Raw genomic sequence first — 21398 nt, 5'->3', positions numbered from 1 at the left:
CGCCCCACACCTCCTCACATGCGCGATCGCTCCCGACACAACCCCCCCGGGAACACACCAACCTATTTCCCATTTTTCCCCCCTCCACTTTCACCAAAAGCATCACCCCTCTTCATACGTCGTGACGCACTTCCCCTCCCTCTAATCCTATTGCAGCGGCTGGGGGAGCCAGATTAATTACCAGGCGCTGTCAGATTAGGAGCATGCGGGAAGACCGGCTGGGAAAGGGGGGAGGGAAATAAATCCAGTGTGGATAAGACAGCGGAGCTCGCTCTGATAGCACCGGCTGCCAGCTTCGGCAAGCTTGGCAAGCAGAAGGACAGCGAGCTCGGGCCCTCTGCACCTCTCCCGCAGCCATTCAAGAGAGAAATCCATCGGGCTGACGTCACATCGCCAGCAATTAGCCCCGAAAGGATGATGCAGGAGAAATTTCTTCCCAGCTGCCTTCCAAGAGCACCTGGAAATTAATTTCTCATGAAAAGCAGCTGAAGCATCGCCTGAGTGGGGGACAAAAGATGAGGGAGAGGGGAGGATACCACCCACCCAGGGACCCCCTGCACTTCCCATCACTGTGTCCGGCAGCAGCAGGTTGGCTGTCCTGCCACCTCTGAGATGCCACCCAAGCCAGACACTGCCAGCCTGTCCCAGCAAACTGGCACATCCCCTATTTCCTCCTGCCAGCATCCAGTCCCCTGGTACGGGACCTCACTTAGCCCCAGGCAAACCCTCAGTGGGGTGTGCCACACTTACCAGCTGGAAAACTATTTGTGAGGACTGCTACGAGGGCAGAGAGAGAGTTTGGCTGGAGGTGACAGGCACTGTCAACGTAGGAGTTAGCTGGGACACCAGCAGGATCACCCCAGTAAGACTGCAAGATAGAAAACCAGCTCCCCAAGTTTGGTTGTATTATTTTTCTGCTAGCAAGAAAGATGCTTTAAATTACCTTACATTGAAGGGGACCTCACACAGCTGCCAGAACAGCAGGGGCATCCCTGGCTCATCAGAAGCAGCACACACCACTGGAAGGGACAGTATGGATAATCTCAGTTGGGAGGCACCCATGGATCTGTCCCTAAGGGCACCGCCACAGTCAAGCACCCGAAGACACAGGCATTATGACCATCAGCACCAGCCTGCACTTGCTGAGGAGCTGCCTACCCCTACCTCTGCTCCATTTCAGCACAACCACCCATATCAGCACTTGCAAATGCAGCTTTTCACCACGAGCTTCCATCTGTGATGGAAACTTAACTTCTACCTCTCATCCTGCACCATCACCTTTAGGACCCAGCCCACTCAGCCACATGCATCTCTCAGGACTTCACCCTGCTCACAAGCAGGGAGAACAACACCTGCATCATTTTTCCCATTTAAAAAATCTAAAAGCCAATCACCTCCGAGGATTTGGTAACACCAGTGGGGAAATGAGCTTCAACACCAGGTCTTCAGCTCCAGCATCACTTGTTCCAGGCCCCAGAGTGTCTCTGGCTGCATCACTCCCCGCATCCCAGCCAGCAAGAAATGCCACCATGCACTGGGGCAAAGTGATGGGATTATTTAACAGATGGTTTGTTTAATCCCCAGAAGGAGCTCTTGCAACTTGCCTTGGCTGCTGCACTTCTGGCACCGGCACCAGCGTTGCAGAGAAGGGTGCTCAGCACCTTTGGGAAATCTGTTTGTGATCCCAGGGCATCTGCTGCCCCTGCAGACCAGGCCTAAAATGTCCCAAGGAACCAGGCTGGCACACGTGGCAGGACACCCGGGTGATGAGCATGTACCTGCCATGTCCAAATCCCTCCTGGACACATCAAAATAACACTTATTGTCTGGAATTCATATAGCTGCTGCACAGCAGGACATGGAGTTGCCAGAGCCCTCTCGCATCCCAACCTAACCCCAGGTTAGGCGGACCCAGCAACCCACCTCTCGCAGCACTTCTAATGCTCTTCTTCAGGGCTTGTATTCCTTAAATAAGTGAGAGGAGTCACAATTTCCCCAGCAACCCCCCTCCCAGGCAGGGTAATGGGCAAATAAGTTGTCTACACCCAATCCCTCCATTTCAGTGCCGAGTTACGGCAGCCTCTGCATCGCAGAGGTGGGAAAGTCATGTGTTGTTCCTCACTACAGTGCAGCTCCAGCTTTGGTCGGCTCTGTGGAACATCTCTGCCTTATGAAACAATTCCTCCCATGTGGCAAGACCGAAACTCATCTTCCTGAGGGCAAAATTAACCCCACCCTAAGGACATCATGAACCTGTTCCCTGCATGGGATCATCACAAAGCTGGGAAGCACAGGGAGAGCTGGGTCATTGCTGGAGCCCATCGCCTCCCCAGGGAGGACGGCCCTCTCATTTCAAGGTAAAATTGATATTTATGGATTTCCAAATGATTTCCAACCACGCCAGCTGACACATGGACATTTCTCAGCAAAAGTGCTGGAAATCTCAAGCAGCTCTTGAAGGATATGTAAGTAAATATCAACAGACGAAGTCAATGGCCTTAAAAAAAAAATAAAAATAAAAGGCAGAAAATGAGTCACCGGAGTGCATTACTCATATCCGAGCAGAGTCATGCTTTCGGTACATGTGACAGGAGCGGCGGGAGCAGAGGAGCCCAGCTTGTCCCCCAGCTGGCCGGGGACACGGTGCCCCCGGGGCAGGCGAGGAGCGTGGGGCACAGTGCGGATTTGCTAAATAAAGCTCCAATCCGCCAGCCTCATCCTCGTGTGGGTTCTGGCTCTGGCAAATCCCCCAGCATTAACGGCAGTAATGGGCAGCCGATGGATTGTTTACATCTCCACGTATATGGTTCCACAACCCTTACGTTAAACCATAATTAAACCTCTACTAAAAATAAACTCATCCGTTTATCTTTTCCAGGTGGAAACCATAGTGGACAAGGTCGGACCCTCAGGCAGCCTCATTACGGATAGCTCCCATCACCACACAGCACTCAGGACTTCTACCCCATTACCTGCAAAACAGGCTTTCCAACAAAGTCCAACCATTTCCCAGTTCCTCTACAGCATTACTTTCTTCTGTGCAGGGTGCTGGATGTTGGTGTGTGTTTGCTGGAAGTTATAAATCCAAGGATGCAGGAGTCACATTGCAAGCATTTGTTCTGTGCTACTGAACAGCTAAGGAAAAATCTGAACCCTTGCACAGACTGCCATTCGGGCTCTAATAACATGACATTTTTGCAAGATTCCTAGTTTAAAAGACTTCTCCTTACCAGGGAAGGAGGCTGGGGTGTACAAGGCCCCACCAGAAGCATCTCATCCCCGTTTCTGGTGAGCCCAGGAGGGCGTGGATGCAGATCAGCCTATCAGCCAGGTACCGAGCACCAAACAGGCTTGCACAAGCTTCTTGGAAATGCCGCTGCTGGTGGAGCTGAACCAAGAAAGGCTGTGCTCCAAGATGCTACCAGGCTCAACCACCCTGCACTGTGTTTTGCAGAACTAGAGCATTCCCCCTGCATCCACGATCCCACCACAGGAGCAGGGCTGGAGTTTCTCAAGAAGCTCACGGGAACAACCCCTGCCATCCACTGGGCAGAACCTCAGCCCTTCCAGTCCATCACAGAGAGCTCATTGCCACCACCCTGGCTGGGAGCCCCGGGGACCACACACTGCATTGGCAGGAAGGAGGAGAGGATTGGTGCCCACCCTGTATCTCCGCATATCCCCAGGCACAGGGCTCCTTTCAGGATGCAGCTGCTCCTTGCTCCACAATAACGCCTGTTAAATTCTGCTCTACTACTTTTTTTCTCTATTTATCCACGTTTTTTCCTATGCACAAAGTGCCACCAAGCCCTTTCCATCCAAGTGAGCTGCTCCAAGGGATGCAGGAGTGAGCTAGGTCCTTGGAAGCAAGCCCTCATCCATGGGACACGCACTTGGAGAGGGAGGAGAGCTGGATGGGGTGCCTGCTTTCCCAACAGCACTAGGGGAAATATACTTATAATGTTTTTAAAGAAGGATTTAATGGAAGAAGCTCACCACAGAAGCAACTGTAGTGCAACACAGCACAGGCACATGCCGCACACTTGGCCCCGCTCCTCCCTCTTGCATTCACCCAGCAACTGCCCCTACTGGAACAAAGGGAAACAGTCCTGGGGGATACGTGACTATGGCTGGTCCCTAAGGAGAGCCCAGCAAAATGCTCTGCACTCTGCCAAGCACCCCCCAAAAGCAGCCAACCCAGGCTGAGATTCAACATAACAGCATTCTGCTGGACCTCAACCATCCTCGGTGCGAGCAGCCCCCTTGATCGCAACCACAGCACACGCCACAACAAGGTTGGAAATGAGCAGTGGTTCCCTTGAAACAAAACACGGTGCCTCCTGGGACCAGCTGCCTCCATCACTAGGCATGAGCGGGATGCCAAGGGAGGCAAAATCCCACATGCCAGAGCCAGCGGCCCCATTTGATGCTGCAAAAACTCACATTTTGCTGAGCAGCACCCTTCCGCTGAGCCACAGCTGGTGCCCCCGCAGCACAGAGATGTTAGCAGAGCAGAGGCACAACCTGCACGCTCAAGGAGTGATTTAACACTGCCAGAGCCAACTCTGCCTTATTTAATAGTTATCATGTAAGCAGAGGTAATTAAGCTACGCCCTGGAGCGTAAAGACACGATTGGAGCCCCACGCACACCCTGCAAGCTGCTCCTGCCAGCGCAGCTGGGATTCCTGCCCCGTATCACCACAAATCACACTGCAAAGAAGCACCACGTTCTGAAGCGCCCGTTTACCAGCACCACTGGCGGAGCGATGCCCAAAACCCACCTCCACCCAGCCGGGAGGGACAACTGCACGCACCACATCAAAGCCCATCTTCCTCTGCTCCTTCCTCTGCTTCCTCTCAGCAACCTCCCCTGCACCAGGAGCTTCTCCTGGTCCACACCCACACCCTGCTAATCAGGGGCTAATCAGGTTAATCACCTGCCCCAGCACCCCAGCACTAGTCCTGATGGGGATGAGGTGCAGCTGAGGGCTCTCTTGGCCATGCTGCAGCTCCATTGTCCCCCTGAATATGTGGGAGCCAAACCCTTCACCCGTGGGGCCTCTACAGCCACACACAACCCCCAGGCTGTCACCGTCACTGGGCCTGAAAGGGACAAACAGCACAACCATTCAGAAAAGAGGTGGCAGAGGCAATATTGTTAACTGGTTAGTTGTTTTTTTCACTAGAAGGAATGCTTTCGGGAGCACTGAAAAGGTCCTTGTGTGCCCCATGGGCATGGGGTCTTGCACCAGTAGTTCTGCTTCATATTATTGAGCCCAGTCTGGATTTGATCACCAGAAGCATTAGCCCTGAGTGTATTTCCAGAATGGGAATGGCCTCCCTACACCTTGCCAGGCTGGGGACAAGCCACTGCTCCACATTGCAGCCAATGTCCCTACCGGGTACTCCCTGCACAAGGAATCCCCAAATGCCATTTCATCCAATTCTGCCTGGAAAGGCATTCATTTTGTTTGCAATGCTGCACCCCAAAGGTGGAAAGAGAGGTTCAACAGCATGCAGAGGGTGAAGCAAGTGTCAATTTTCAACCGTGAAATCAACCTTGTAGGAACAGTGTTGTGTGTGGGTATTTCAAAGACACTTCATGTGTTTGGACACTATTCACTCATTACATATGAGAACAGATAAAAGCAGGATCTGGGCTCCTGCGCTGTTCTCCTCTTGCACATAGAGTAAGCATTATCTTAACCAGAGTATCAATCAGCAAGGGGAAAGAAGGTTCAAAAACCAGGATAGGTATTACCTATGACCAGCAGCAACGCAAAATACAGTGAGCCAAAGATGCCCTACCTGGCATCTGGTTTCCACCCCAGCACTGTCTTGGGGGGCTTCTCCCCTTGGATGAGCACAGCCCCAGGTACCTCACAGTTCTGGGATCAGATAGTCCACTGATCCAAAATTTTTTTACATTGGTCCAAATCCAATAATATTTCAAGCATGTTCTTCCCTCCAGGCGCACTGGCTTATTAACTTTAAATAGCTTAAAAAAACCCTATCCTCCTTGACTATGTAGCAGCAAACCTGTACTCCCTGGGAGCAACAGGGAGCTGCACCTGCACAGGAGCCCGACCAGCACAACTCACATGGGTCCAGGAAAACCCAGTGCCAGCAGGAACCCGGCTTTTGGTGCAGGTGTGAGCAGGTTGGTTGGAGATGCTCTCGAGGAGGGTGCTCTCGAGGAGTGCATCCTGCTCCCCCTCCCCAGCACTGCAGCCGGGCACCGTGCAGCTGGTTGTTACCCATAGTGGGATAATTTTTATTTGAGGCAGAGAAGTGGGAAAGGTTTCAACCCAAAGAGCTCAACTCAGAATGAGGTTATGGAAAAAAAATTATTTTAATGCTCAAAATATTCTTACCACTGGTCTTTTGTGAAACCGTTCTACCTCTGCTCCTCTTGCCTTAAGAGCACTCTTCAGTATTGCTGCAAGGATTTACCTGGATTTTGCTGCGGAGAGGTTCATTGCTCAGGCATCAGGGTGCTCCGATGGGTTGTCACCTTGGCTGCTGCACAGGTACGGACTCATCCTGCCCATCAGCCCAGCGCAGGGTCTGCAGCGGCACCTTAGGTAGAGGGTGCTGTTTAAGGAAGACCCGTGGTGCCCTGAGCAGGCAGGTGGAAAAGTGTTTGCCACCAGTGGTTTCCAAAGCCCTGAGAAGATGTTCTCCAACTGCCTCCAAAGGACCTGGTCCTTTCTGGTGTCTCCTTCACCCTTCAAGGGTGTTTCCAGACATCTGTGGGCGGGAGCACGCTCTGCAGAGAGATAATGGCCAGCCTAACTGGAAGCAAATGGAAGTCAAATGCTTGGTCTTCTTAGTGCTATAACCTCAAACCTTGTGACTCCCCATGTTTGGTGTGGTGGCAATGTCACATTTGGTTGAGCACCTATAAATGTACTTCATGTCGTTGTGTCCTCCAGCTGCCAACAGCATGGCCCACATTTCCAGGGAAGAAACATTTGTCCTTTCCTTGTAAAGAAAAAAAAAAAAATATATTTTCTGAAAAAAAAAAGTAAGACACTACAAAAAAGGTGTAGGAGCCGAAAGTGATGCATGTTAGATGGGAGGAACAGAAGATGGGAGACAAAGAAGACAGGCAAAAGCTGGGTGATCCGTCCAACAGGTCTGTATGGGTCCAGCCAGCTGCATGTGCACTTCAGCACAGAAAATGTGAAACCGTGAGCTGGTACAGAGTGAGAGGGAGAGCAAAGCACCACTGCCTTGTACCCCTCCAGCAGAACACAGTCCCGGCTGTGCAACATGCCAGCTGTTCACAGCCCTGGCTGCACAGGGCTGCAGCTGCCCACGTCTCCAGCAGTTTGAGGCTCTGCCATGAACCACTCCAGCTACCTGGCTCTCCAGCTGTGTATGGCTCCAGCTGTGCTGGACCCCGACCGTGGGCATCCCAGCGTGTCCCTGCTGTGTGTGTCCAAGCTGCAGCCGACAAACCCACCGTGCACAGCCCAGCTCTGCAGTGTCCCACGACACAGCGCTGTGCAGTGGTCTGGGGCCTCGGCAGATGGAGCTGTACAGCTGTGCAGGGAGCTGGGCATGAGCGGGATGGAAGCTGTGCAGCTGTGCAGGGAGATGGGCACAGGCAGGATGGCAGCTGTACAGCTGTGCACAGGCAGGACGGGGCTGGCAGCAGGATGAGCTCCACGCTGTGGGGACCCACCCTCCCTGGAGACCTCTCCCTGGCCCTATCATTGTTACAGACTGAAATCTGTTCGCTTTACAGCGGTGACCCCCTCCTCAAGACAGTCCATCAGCCCCAAAATGCCACGTGCCGCTCCCTGAACTGCGATGTGCTGCACCCCAAAACACACCGAGGTGCACCCCGCAGTGTGGCGTGAAGCTCAGCTGGAGCAGGGCTGCTCACAGGGCCCACCCCAGGCAGCAAGACTGGAGGGTGATGAAGGAAGAAATGAGACAAAGCTACTTCAAATAACCAAAATCCTGTTTGGCCCCATCTGAAGCTCATTCAGGCACCAGTGACAGGAGGGTGGGGACCCATGGGAGCTACAGACCCTATGTGGGACCCTGGGCAGGACTCACTTCTAGCATCAATGTCCTCTTATATGGGCATATCTTCTGCGATACATACGTTTTTAATTGCAGCAGCCTTTTCTCTGCAGTGAGCAGCTTGCCATGAGGATGAAGGTGTCCCCAGGCTGGTCCTGCTGTACCCTGTGGGTCAGTCCTTCAGCCAGCACCCCTGCAGCCCCCCAAAACGATGCCAGACTGCAGCTGGCCCAGCTGACTTGAGCAAAGGCAGCATTTGGCCCCTTGTGTGTAACCACTTTGCCAGCACGAAGCTGCACCCAGCTTGCAGCGTGAATCCAAGTGCTTCCACCTGTAATTCCCAGGGTGGGAAACCCTAGAACACAAGCAGGTGTCCCAGGAGAGCCCCCACTCAAGCAGGTAAGGGGGAGGGAGCTGCAGAGCACATCCTGATCCTGAAACGGGGGATCCCGCAGCCCCATGTGAGACAGAGATTTGCTGTTTCCAACCTCCTGCAGCGCTGCAGTGACAGAAGTGGTGACAGCACCTGAGCAGGACAGCAGAAGTTCTTCCCCAATAGACCAGAAACTTGTGCAGTGGGAGCAGGGGTGGAGAAGCCCTCCAGGATGGGAGCCTTTGGGCAAGGAGAGCCCTTGGGAACAGGGAGCCCTTGGAGGTAGGGAACCCTCTGAGATGGCCTCCTTGTGTCACCCCAAAAGGGACAATTGGGACAGCTAGAACACCTAAACACATATTGAATCACATCATCTGGGTCACAACTTTCCCTGTTTTTCCTGGTCAGTCCTGGAATCCCAGCCAGCATCCCTGCTGCTGGACTGGGATACCCACCTCTCCTTCTCACGGAAGCTAGCAGTGTTGTGAGCCCTCAGGCTGACTCAATAAAATCTGTGCTTTTTGCACCAGCCCCCAGCTTCTTCCTGTTTTTGACAACAAAACTGTCAGTGCTTTACATTTTCATTTCGGTTTTTTTTTCATCTGTAGGACTTTTAGGTGAACTCTAAACCAGTGGCACCTAATCTCCACAGGTAGCGCACGACTTCAAACATTTTGCAAATCCTTATGGCTGGATTATAACCTGAGACATGCTCCATCCTTCTGGCTGGCACACAGAGGGACACAGTTCTGTGGCCCCTGGTGTTCTCAGGGACATGGGGAACCCCTCTGTGAACACGATGAACGTCAAGCAAACCTTGGTGGGGCCAAAATGCAGCATTCAGCTTCCTCGCACCAAGCACCTGCTGCAAAAAACCCCATATTTCTAAGGTGTTTTTGCTGTGTACGCAAACGGGAGGCAGTTGCTGCGGCTTCAGCCATCCCAGTATTAGGTATCTGGTGGCCCTGGTGCAGGGACCTGCATCCCTGTTCCCAGCCAGGCCGGTGGCAAGGGACACAGATCAGCCCCAGACACCAGCCCAATGGCTTTGGTGCAAAGCTGCTGCTGCTGCCTGTCTTTATTCACAGCAGGAATCTGCATTCTTGAAGCACTTCCTCAAAAGAAACCTAAGATTTCTTCAACAATTATGACTGGTGAAGAGCACCACGAGGGGCTGGGGCAGAGACGGGCACCCGCCTGCAGGCGCTTGCGTGCGTCGCTGCGGTGGATGGTGGGTGGGAAAGCACATGCTCACCCCTAACTCCTACAGACCTGGGGGAAACAAGAACATGGAAAATCAGCCCCACGCCCAGGAGACTAGGCACAGCGCCTCTGGACCATGGGAAAAAGCAACAGAGTCGGTTTATTATTTTATTTGTTTGCATCATGGTTTCTATTAACAATGCTGACCTCTGGGTCAGAAGTTTCCTGGCAGTGGCAGGGGCTCCACGGGACCCTTGTCCCCACACCCTGGGCAGCTGGGAAGGGCCAATGCTGCTCCCAGCACGGAGCAAACAGTAGCTTATCCCCAGGCAGGTTTACAGCTGGTGGAAATCTTCCCTGAAACCTCAGCTCTATAGCCTCAGCGGAAAACTATGTCCTTGGGGACGGCTGCTGCTCGGCCACTGCTGAAGCAGGGGCTGTTGGTAACATCCATCACTAATGCTGGCAGCGAGCTGGGAACAGCACATGCTCCTCCTCACCCTGTGACCCCGAGGCTGGAGGTCCTGAGCCTTTCCAGGTGGGCTGGATCCTGCCCCGCTGATCCCTCCAGCCCCTCCTGGACCCCGGCTGCATGGTCCAGCTGCAGACCTAGGAGTGACTCCCACTCCGGAAAGGCCCACGCTGTGCACCTTGTTTTGCTGCAGGTTTCATTTTCCATCCGTTTTTCCACCCAATACCCGAGCAGCAGCGATTCCCAGACCCTCTGGGTGTAGCCAGGAGGCAGCACGGTTGCGATTGCAGGGAGATCGCTGAGGAGGAGGCACCACGCACCCATACATACACATCATCCATTTGGGCCCCAATGAGAGAGGAGGAAGCTCCCCATCGCTGCCTGCGGGCGGATGTGCTTCCGATGCTGAAGGAAACCACGCAAACCCCACAGGGTGCTTGGGGCCAGCAAGGAGTTCTGGAGGTGGGGACAGTAAAGCAGAGACAAGATGCATCTTTTTTCCCCTGAGGAAAGAAGGAAAACCGAGCCAGCAAGCTGCTCCACACCTGAACTCGGATTTCCCATGCCAAAGATGGAAAGAAAATGAGGGATTCGGGTTAATTTTGCAACATAGCTGCTGTCAGAGCATTTCCTCCTCTGCTGCTGAGGAGAAGTGAAAGAAGGCTGTTATTTCAGCACCAGAGCCACACCACCGCGTTTGCATGCACTCATGCTGAAGCCGCTGCCTGGCAGAACTAGGTCATTGGAAAGGGAAGAAATAAAGCAAGCGAAGGGCTGGGAGGAGGGGAGGTGGGGAAGAGCGTGGGCAGAGGAGAGCACCGTGTGCCCCTGTTGTCCTGGCACCCAGGGACACCACCTCCCGCTCCGACGCATCACCTGGCTGGGGGCAGGTGTTCACCTGCAACTTCAGCTCTTTGCCGTCTGTCCTAGTTGGCCACTTTCTGCACCCAGAACTGCAGATGTTTTTCCAGCCTGATAAGCCATTTCCCATCTCTGCACATCCCTGGGAGCCACGGGCACGGTGCTGGGCACAGCTGCCACAGCAAAGGTGCGTGCAAATGATGCACAGGGGTGAATTCATTGGGAAAGAGAAATCAGTCTCGGACCCACTGGGAAGTTTTCACCAGGAGTTAAATCCCCGGGAAAATGCTGTGCAAGGCTGCCCAGGGAGGTGGTTGAGTCACCTTCCCTGGAGGTGTTTAAGGGACGGGTGGACGAGGTGCTGAGGGGCAGGATTTAGTGTTTGATAGGAATGGCTGGACTCGAGATGATCCGGTGGGTCCTTTCCAACCTGGTGATTCTATGATTCTATGACACCCTGGGAGGCGTTGTAGCTGGTTGGCACCAGGTTGTCCCCACAGCCAGTCCCAATCCCAGCTGCCAAGCCTGGGGTCAGCTGAGGTTGACGCCTCCTTGCGTTTGCACAACAGCGGGTTGGTAATTGCTGCTCCCGTGAAGTGCTGTGAGAAGCCAGGTGTAGGATGGGGGATCCGAGCTTTGTTTTGCAGCCACCAAGCCTGGGGAAAGCCAGCAGAGATGCACAAGGTGCTGCTCTAGGGTCTCCTCCAGGCAGGGCCGGCTCCCCGGGCATCACCCACGCCCAGGGTGGCCCAGGGGTGTCCCCAGTGGTGCAGGTTCCCCTTGCTCACCCAGCGCCTGCCGGCAGGATGTTTTTTTAGTAGAAAGTCGGTTGTTTTGAGTCAGGCCGGGACATGAAAGTAACCTGCGAGCCATGCCCCGGTGCCGCCCCACACCGAGCAAAGGCTGCAGTGTTGGCCATGGCCATCGCCTTCCTGTCTGCACAGCCTTCCTGTCGCCACTGCCACCGGCACCGGCTCTGCCTCACCGACAGCTGCCGCGCAGGAAGGCGAAGGTCTCACAGCCACACAAGGGAGAGCAGCAGCCCTGCCCTCTGGTCACAGTAACTCTTCTCTTCCCGTTCGTAAGCTCGGGGCTCTCCGTGACTGCTGGGTTTTGGCCACAGGAGAGTTCAGTTTTACTGCACCCTGTGTCAGCCAAGCACGGCGAGTGCAGACGCCTTCGCTTGCGGTCGAGATACCGCCCACACCGACCTGTTAAAAACAGCAGCACCAAGAGCCGCAGGCAGGGTCATGCTTTCATTTATTCACTTCATATAAAAATCTCTTAAGAATGCAGCTGAACACAATATATAATACTGTTACATACATTGTGTGAAACTCTTGGAAACAATAAAATAACCACCTGGAACAATGCAGTGTTCAACAGACATACAAACCCATTGATCATGCACAACTGTGCTATTTTCATTAACTAGTTAGTCACAAGTTGGACCAGAAGCTTGAAACATATTTTACAAACTGAGATTGACACCGCTCACGATGCCGGACAAGCTTTGTCAGAAGTTTCACAGCACAATTATTACATCAGTTCACATTTTTGTCATAGAAATTCACATTGGGTTGTTCAGAAATTGGAACGTGACACTGAAAAGCCAGCCCGTTCGTGGGGGTTTCTTTTTCAGTCCCCCCACGACCCCCTCTAGGTTTTCAGCACTTCCAACCGCTCACCCACTGCCCAGGGGTCCAGTCCCCCCTTCGGCTCGCCATGAAGACAAACCCTCTGTGGGCTGCTGCCACCCAAACGCCCTTCCTGGGTTGCGTCTGTCTCTTCAGCTATGTTCAGGTTCTCGTATTTTATGCAATACAAAAGGTTACAAGAAAAAAAGGCAACTCTTATTCCGAGTTTTCTACACAATTAACATTGCCACCGACAGGCAATGTTAATTCATATAAATTAATAACTTACAAAACATTACAGTATATACATTACGTAATAAATACACTGTTATAAACAGTAATGGAGGTGTTAGAGCTCAAGGCAGTGCAGGAGGAGGATGGTGGACCTAAACCTAGGAAATGTGAACAACAGGCGAGAGAAACACTAATATTTGAGCGTGCAACTTCCACTGAGCCAAGGAGCTGCCGAGGGGGAACACGCGTCACACGCTGCCTTGTCAGGCCTACTTACACATGTACTGCGCTGCGCCATGGAAACAAACTACCCTCTATCCAGCGCACGACAAAAATAAAACCCCGTTGAGGAACAAATACTGTCATTCCTAGCGAGTGAACAGAGATGGTGAACATGATGGCATGAAGTGACTTTAAATGGGTCGCCTGGGGCATTAAGAAGACAATTAAAGGTGCTGTAATGCAAAACAGAGGGTTTCCCTTCTATTTAGCCTGTAAAAGCGATTAACTGCAATAAAGTGACAGATATTGCCCATGAAAAAAGGAAGACTGCTTCTTGTAACAGGAAGAATCAAAAAAGTATCCGTCAATTTTGAAACACTTTGTGTCGCTTTTTATACTAAACTCCGTGTATTTTATTAATAGACTCTTGAAAAGACATGAAAGTGTTTACAAAGAAGGCACACAGGTCTGCAGACAGGTGGTCAGGTGGACAGGTTTTATATGGAGAGTTATTAATCAGTAGTTTCTATCAGTCTAACTGTTATAAATTCCAAAACTAACAGTATAAAATCTCTCAGTTGTGTGTCATTTACTCTTCAGTCACGACCCAAGCCAGCTCCAAGACAACATGATGCTCTTAGCTGACAAGGCTGAAACCACAATGTAAATCACCTATTAATTTCCTGAGCAATCATTCACTACACGATCTTTAACCCTGACTCCAATCTCAAGTAGCTGGGAAGATCTTTCAGCCAATGTTAGACACAGGCCTCAGACCCAGGCTGCAGGCTAGTCCGTGAGACTGCTTGCAAGCTCCTTAAGCATTTAAAATCCACTCACACAGGTACAGGACATTATGTATCGACAGGAGACGTATCTTCTGTCACAATTTCTATGTTCGCCTCCCTCTGTGAATCCTCTTCCCCTGGGTCGACCATGCAGAGTGTCTTTGTATTGCTGAAGTAGCCAATACTCTCACCATCCTTCTCTGGTCCATCTGAATCCTCCTCCTCCAGCGTCAGTTCAAACTGGAACTTCTCCATCAGGTTCTGACAGTCCCTCCCCTGCTCCTCCAGTGGAGGAGATGGGCTCTGAGGTATCATGCTCTGGTACCAGTTCCTGTTGTCCTCCAGTGTGTCCAGGATGTCCTGGGCGTCAGGCTGCACCAGGTCAGCCCACGTTTCCCAGAGTGGATGAACAATGTAGTCAATGAATCCCACCTGAGAAAGACAGAAACGCGCACGCTTAGGGGAAGGGAATGGCTAGGAGAAGATGGGTGTCTAGAAAGTCTAGATGTTCATACATTAATTTTACAAGCAAAATACTCGCCCCAGAGCAAGTCCTTGAACCAGCACAGTCTAACTGCAATGTAACCACCTGATACCCAAAGACACACCTACAGCACTGGGCAAGGTTGATGTCTTGTCCAAAATCAAACCTTGGATGAAAGTTTAACTAAAAGCAGGATTCACCAGGAAACTCAGTGACAGAGCTGCCAATCTCATCCCTGACTACATGCGTGTTTTCAAATATCCCTGTAGGTGTCTGCTTCTTGACTACTGGCTCAATCCCTGCCCCACAGAAGTTGGACTAAGTCATCAGTCTGAAGAGCATCTCACCGAGGGACACCTCTTACCAGCCGTCAGTGCACAATGACATTTTAGACGATCATTGCCTCTACCCTGGGCAAAGAGGAAGTTTGTGGTCTCTCAGACAGGATCCCCTGGTGCCTGTGGACAAGGCTGGTTTCTTTATGGCAACATTGCTGTGACCCCAGGGTATTCATGGGGCTGGCAGCTGTGAAAATGCCAGTGCTCCTAGGGCAAGCAGTCACCTTTGTGCCGAATGCCACCGCTTTTATGGACTGAAGATCAATCTCTAGGCGTATTTTACTCTAGTGTGTAGTTTGTACCTATTCTGAACTGTTTCGTGGTGCTGCACCTTTAAACATTTCAGCACTGCTCCTCTGCTCTGCCAAAGCAGCCACTGTGTTTCTCCGCAGAGCTGGCCCTGGTAGAGCTTCCTCTTCCTTTCATTTTGTTTTGGAAAGAGTGCAGAAAGCAGGTCAGCTTGTCCCAAGAAGTACTACTCCTGCACGAAGGCGGACAGATTGCTGTTGCCTGACTCTTGTGGAGTGATGCGCCAGCGGTGGAAATAGTGAGGGTTGTGGCTGAGTCTGTCAATCCTTCCGCCGGCTGGCGCGTAAGCTCTGAGCTAAATCATTTTTCAATTGTCTGACTAAGAGGACGTACGTCCAGGATGGAGAAAACTGAATGGCCATAAAGAGGATTGAAATTCTTCCGTCTTGGCAGAATGTGTCACTTCTCGCTCTGCTGGACAACATTTTTGTGCTGCAGGAAAATGGCTCTCAGAGGGGCCAGACTCAATGTGCAGATGTTTGCTTTGGAAATCACACATGCCTCCTTCAGACACAACAGGATGTCAATAGAACCATTAACATTCAATTGTAACGTACTGTTGAGGCAGCTTAAACAAAAAGGTGATGAAAATTTCCTGCAGCACATGTTCCGGAGCACTTTTAAAGTTAAAAAAGAAGTCCTGTATGGTTACTCAACTGCTTTGCCACCACCCAAAACACTCAAGGGCTACACACCACCAATACCTAATGATTGGTCACTTTGTAATGAAGTCATTTTTTCTTTAAACAAATGCCCCACATCATGGAATGGCTGGCCAGATGGCTCAGCACTGCTCTTACAATATTGTGTCATAAAGAGGTAACAAGTAGAGCTTTGAGATATTTGAACATGATTTTGCCATCAGTTCCTTGTTTCACCCCAGACTGGACATGCCTCCGCCCCTTCTCCCTTGCCATTAGGTGGTAGCCATTTTGGACAATTCCTGTTCTTTTTCGCTTAGCAAAAAATGCCATTTTGAAACCTCTGTGAAGTGCATATGTGAAACAAAACATTAATTAGAGCTCACACACAGAACACATGGGCATTTTCTAGCCAAGCCTGGCCGAAGGATGCATTTCTTGTTAGGTTAACAAATAAGACAGATTTTTCCAACAAAATCACCATGCGGTCGAGTGAATAATTTTGAAACCACTTGGCTTAGCCCTCGAGGACATTTGGAAATAATTATCATCAATTTTTTTACTTATTCAAGCTGAAAAACCTCGATGATGACTTGCTCGAGTCATTTAAAAACAACAACCATTATATAAAGATTGGAATATGTTTAGGCAAACATAAATTACCAGCTTCATTACAGACTAACCGGGTGAAATTTTACAGCTTGTGCTACACAGGTCAGAACAAAATCTAGGGGTGAGCCAGTTCATCTCAAAAACCAAGATACATCTAGCTCCTTTTAAGGTTTGTACAGACATAAGTAAATATCTCTTTGAATTCACCTGGTACGCAGCTCCATCAGACCTCTAACTTAGCTGGCCAGATCATGCACTGCAAAACTGTTCTGCACAAGGCAGAGTAACGACTGACATTCAGACCTATTCAGTGTCCTGAAGAGGATCTCAGCTGGAAGAAGGTTGTTACCCTGCAGTTCATTGCTATGAATGTCTAATATTTGGTACAATGTCAGTTGGTTCAGGAGGTGCTAATTAAGGAGGCTGGAGGGCGTGAAGGCAGAAAAGACCTAGCAGAAGGGGAGATCAGAATTGCACTTTTCAAGCCTGGGGAACAAAAGGAAATGAACTCACTCTGGAAACTGGGACACAAACAGGGGAAGATGAACATGCATTTGGAAATGAGGAGATGCTACGGGGTACATAAAGAAGACTGAAAGCCTTGCCAGTCTATATGAGCTTTGGGCACAGCTGTATGTCAGGGTCAATCAGAACAAACCCTCTGAACAGCTGGCTGTTTGCCTAATAGTGCTAGAGAAAGCAAATGAATTATGTCTCTGCTTTAAAACATACAAGCTTCGGCAGTACAAAAATGCAGCGCTCAGCCAATTACCTGTGATTTTTCCACTGACGCTGTGTGTTTGTCACACATTGGACTGATTTCCATTCCTCTTTCTCGCTCTTTGTCTCCCTGCTGGAAGAACTCCTCCATGATCCTGTCCGTCCACTGACGGTACAGCTCCAGAGACTTTGTGGGATTACTCAAGTCCGCACAATGTACCATATTTCGGAGAACCTGCAATTACATTAATCAGAATACTCATAAAATCAAATGGAAAAAGAAGACAGTTTCAAGCTGTATCTGCTTGCTTAATTCAGAACATTTAACCACAAGACTCGTCGATTATGCAACAGCCTATAAAAATATCAACATCACAACATCTCCGTATATGAGCCTAGCTGCTACGGTCTGCTTTGAAAACATGCTGTATGTTTTTCAGACAACTTGATACCTACACAGAGTGAGGTTATGGCAATGATCATATAGTTTGTTTTTGAATGCAGGTGCTCTCCACTATTCAAAATTTATTTCCATGCTCTCAGATGGTTAAATGTTACTACTTATTAAACAAGTAACATCCCTTCCACACACAGAAAAAATGTGCTTGACTAATTATAGTTGCAAGGATTTAGACAGCAACAGAATGAGATGTTTTAACATCAGTAGCCTTTTCCCACGAGTCTGTTCTTAAGAAGTGGAAAGAAGATCAGAATGTATCTTGTCCTCCTAACTACATAACCCATTGCAGTACTGCTTTGTCTTTCCTGTGAATCAAGGATGAGATTATATAGGGAACAGACCATACACCACTAATTTCAGCTCAGTGTGAAAGTTGCTTTAGGTATGCAGTCAGAAATTAAATTCCTGCAATCTGGCAATGCTATAGCAATTTTGCTATACTTTTTCAACAGGAGAAACAAATGGGAGAAAGCAGCAAGGAAATTCAGGAGCTCTCAAAAACTCAGCCTTATAGATTAACTTTAGAAGAGTGTACACACTCGCTGTTCCGTGCTCGAAGTGTTAAAAATATAAGCCCCTTTACCTAAAAGATATGGGACCGCCTTGTACCTCTTTGTGGTGTAGGACAGAAGAAAATTGATTGCTGAAAATTTAGGTCAGTAGCTTCTATATATGGCTCATTTAGAACCCACAGCAGAAACAGGAGCAGAGTTTCTTCAATCCCAAACAAAATATGCAAAATCCAGGAAAGGTGGCTGACGTACCTGTATTCTGTCTGTATAGTTGTCTAGAAGAAGGACTCCTGAACTGGTCACCTTCTTGGTTTCCACCATAGTCTTCAGATCAGCTAACAGACTCATATGCTTGGACATATCTGTTGCCAATACCTTTACAGAAGTGAAAATAGGATCTCAGTACCAGAAACCATACAGAGAAGCCATTTTGTTTGTTTAAGAAGGGGAGCAGTGTATGCATAGTTCATACCATGTCGATCACCATCTTCCTGAGCGTCTGACGCTGTTTCTTGGTCAGGTTCTGGAAGATGTCACAGTGCTCCTCTTGAAGCAGTTTGAAGCCCACAGCAAGGTGGTGGTTCTCCAAGACGGATTCATCATTGTACATCAGGGCTAGTTCGGAATCTAGCAAAGCAACACAAATATGTGACTTCAGCATGTGAAATGTGTGATTCCAAACAGCAAATGCTTGGCCTGGGTACTGAAATGTTTATCTGTATGCAATACATCAGAAAATTCTTTCTTTTTTTGCTTCATGTGTGCCAAGAGCATGCGGTTTTCTAATGTGAGCACATATGTATATAATATAAACAGCCCTTTGCTTGCTTCTAATGAACCAAATTATACTCAATTTACTTAGTTATGTGCTTCAGAATCACTGAAAGCAGAAAGCACGAATCCTGCAAACATACTTTCCAAAAAAGAACAATACCCATGTTTTGAAATCAAGATACAACCTTAGTCTCTTGCAGAACACAATACAAACCACAATATTTAGCTTTATCATTGCCAATAGCAACAGCATTATTTATCTTACATTAATGAGAAAATTTGCACTCAGGACTGGAATAATTATTACACGTTAGCAAGTTGTAATATTCACAAGATTCAAGGGCATTTTGCAAATTGCACTACAATAGCTTCCTTTGTTAGGAATTTCATTTTAATTACCACTTTGTTTCAAAATGCCTAACTAGTTTACTGCACAACATTTTGAAAAAGCAATGCAGTCTGAAAGTCGTAAATTGTGACGTCATTGTGATGGAAAGTGCTTTTCCATTGGTTTCCCAGCTTGCAGATGAACTTGGTTTTGAAACAATACTCACTTGTATTAATAAGGAATTGATTGGAGACCCCAGGATGATCCACATCATGAATTGCAGCTGCAAAAATTGCAGCAAGGATTTCCAAATCAGTGAAGACAGCCTAGGAAGGAAGAAAAGGAATTTGTCAGGAAAGTCCTTATGTTTTATCTCTCAAAGTTTGGGAGGCTGATTTAGAGAAACAAAATGTGCTTTTAAAATTAGTTTTTTGAGGATAAGACATTTACTCATAAGAAAGGTCTACAAGTAGCATGTGCTCTTTGAGATCGAACTGAGATTTCAGCAAAGCGGCTGCCGAAATTTCTTAGTGGTGATTTCCCTGGCAGCAAACTGAGCCCTCAGAAGGGCAGGCAGCACACTGCTTTTTGCAAGTCTGAGTGCTGCTGTTGACTGACTCGGTTTAAGGTTTTTCTTGTATGTTCACACAGGCCATGTGGTGCTTTTAAGCTGCCATCGCACCTTTAAAAACAACAACTGCCCAACACAAAGCACCTAGCTCAAACTAGGTAACTCACATCTAGCGCAGGGGTAGAGAGCAGAACGTGCGTGGACTGGGCAACATCAGCAGCGTGGAGGCTGTTGTGATAAGCTACGTCCGAATGGTAGTGGTCTTCTAGTGTCATCATGTATGTTACAAAAGTGTCTGATGAGATCTTGAACGTTTTCAGTAGATCTCGCTCCTGTACAGTAAAAGGAATCAGCATACAGGCATATATCAAATAAGGATGTCACAGTGTAAATGTCAACAAAACAGAAAGCAAATAGAAACTAAAAGTGTTGTGAAAGAACAGCAAATTTAATCAGAACGTCACACACCTGGAATATCGCGTACATAATGCAGGTGAGAGGCCTGTTGTGGGAATATCTTGCAACATTAAATATGTTGAGACCCCACTTATTCAGATCTTCCAGTTCCTTTCAAAAGGACAAAAAGAGAACAGTAATAATATTTTTCAAGACAATTCTGCATTTTTCACTTGCACCACATTTTTTGCATTTTCCAAAAGTTTAAAAATATGCAAATTCAATCTTCATTATGGCAATTAAGTAACAAGTGCACAAACACAGGCACTTAATAAAGTACATGAACACAGAGTAACGGAGAAAGGCCGATGTCAAAGCACTTGAACAAGGAGAAGACATTTCTCTGTGTGCCTAGGGAATTATTTGTAGTATGTATTTCCAGACAGCAAGAAGAAATGCTCTGGCAGAGACAAAGTCTCCATAGCCAGTTTGCTGAATGTAGCATTGTTGCAGGTTCCTGTGTTTGATAACTGCCCTCCTCAGCCTTCATCACATTTTTTTATTATCATTTTAGGTATATTTGCAAGGAATTTATGAACATAGAATATACTGTTAGGTCCTGGTACCATTAATTACAGCATTTGTAATGGCCATATCACTTTAGGGACATCAATTCCAGTTTTATACCAATTCTAGGCATAATACTGATTCTTCTAGAACTGAAAGAATCTGTCATACCTTGGCCAAATGGTCTTCCTTTTCTGTTTTCACACCAAACCGTGAAATGCTGGTGTTATTTAAGCTGGAACTATGCATTAATTTTTTCACTCCACTGATCTGTGTCATGAGCTGCTGTTTTTTCTTCTTCTCTCTGTCTTTCTGTGTGGGAGAAGGAATCTCCACATCGTTCTGCTTGTCTGTAACAAATAAAGGTGAAATGAGTCAATATCATTTGCAGTGTGAGCACTCATCACACAACCCAAAATAAGCTCTTAGCTTTACTGACTAAGTGGCTCTGTACACCAATTCAATCCCATGTGTTTTTGCAGGAGGCCTTCACTAATTTTGGGACCAAACTGCACCAAAATCAAAGCAAAACAGTCGCATAACCTCTGTTTGCCCCCTGCAAGACTGAAACTTCCCACAGAGCCCTGCTGGGACACAAAGCCCCAAGCTGCTTTCATCACAGTCATTTTCAAGCTGCATAGGACACAGCACATGTCCAGGAATGAGCTGGCCTGAAGGGCACCAGGTTCAGCTTATGGCTCGATCTCAATTTAATTTTATTACCTATTTTCAGGAAAATAAATATTCACACAGCACATTTTTCATCAATAAAGTACAAAAGCTTGTATTTTCACATTCATTCTATTGATACTTATTTGTGCCAAACCCACCTCCCTAACCCCTGCTCTTAAAACACCA

The 21398-nt window shown here is 48.7% G+C and overlaps 1 protein-coding gene across 3 annotated transcripts in view; it reads right to left on the bottom strand.

Annotated features, from left to right (window-relative positions):
• Positions 1-12190: 12190 nt before the first annotated feature.
• Positions 12191-21398, bottom strand: part of LOC138723156 (3',5'-cyclic-AMP phosphodiesterase 4B) — a 170661-nt gene continuing 161453 nt past the window's right edge. For all 3 annotated transcript variants that reach the window (XM_069862043.1, XM_069862045.1, XM_069862044.1), the window contains exons 8-15: positions 20712-20890; positions 20046-20144; positions 19745-19909; positions 19233-19332; positions 18377-18531; positions 18157-18279; positions 16985-17167; positions 12191-14260 (exon numbers count right to left, since the gene is read on the bottom strand). In XM_069862043.1, the coding sequence (XP_069718144.1) occupies positions 13895-14260; positions 16985-17167; positions 18157-18279; positions 18377-18531; positions 19233-19332; positions 19745-19909; positions 20046-20144; positions 20712-20890 (1370 nt within the window). In that variant the 3' untranslated portion in view covers positions 12191-13894. The remainder of the gene's footprint in view (positions 14261-16984; positions 17168-18156; positions 18280-18376; positions 18532-19232; positions 19333-19744; positions 19910-20045; positions 20145-20711; positions 20891-21398) is intronic.

Source organism: Phaenicophaeus curvirostris, chromosome 8 (assembly GCF_032191515.1).
Source record: "Phaenicophaeus curvirostris isolate KB17595 chromosome 8, BPBGC_Pcur_1.0, whole genome shotgun sequence".
Classification (NCBI taxonomy): domain Eukaryota; kingdom Metazoa; phylum Chordata; class Aves; order Cuculiformes; family Cuculidae; genus Phaenicophaeus; species Phaenicophaeus curvirostris.
Note: the sequence above shows the minus strand (reverse complement) of the source record. Positions and strands in the feature narration are given on the sequence as shown.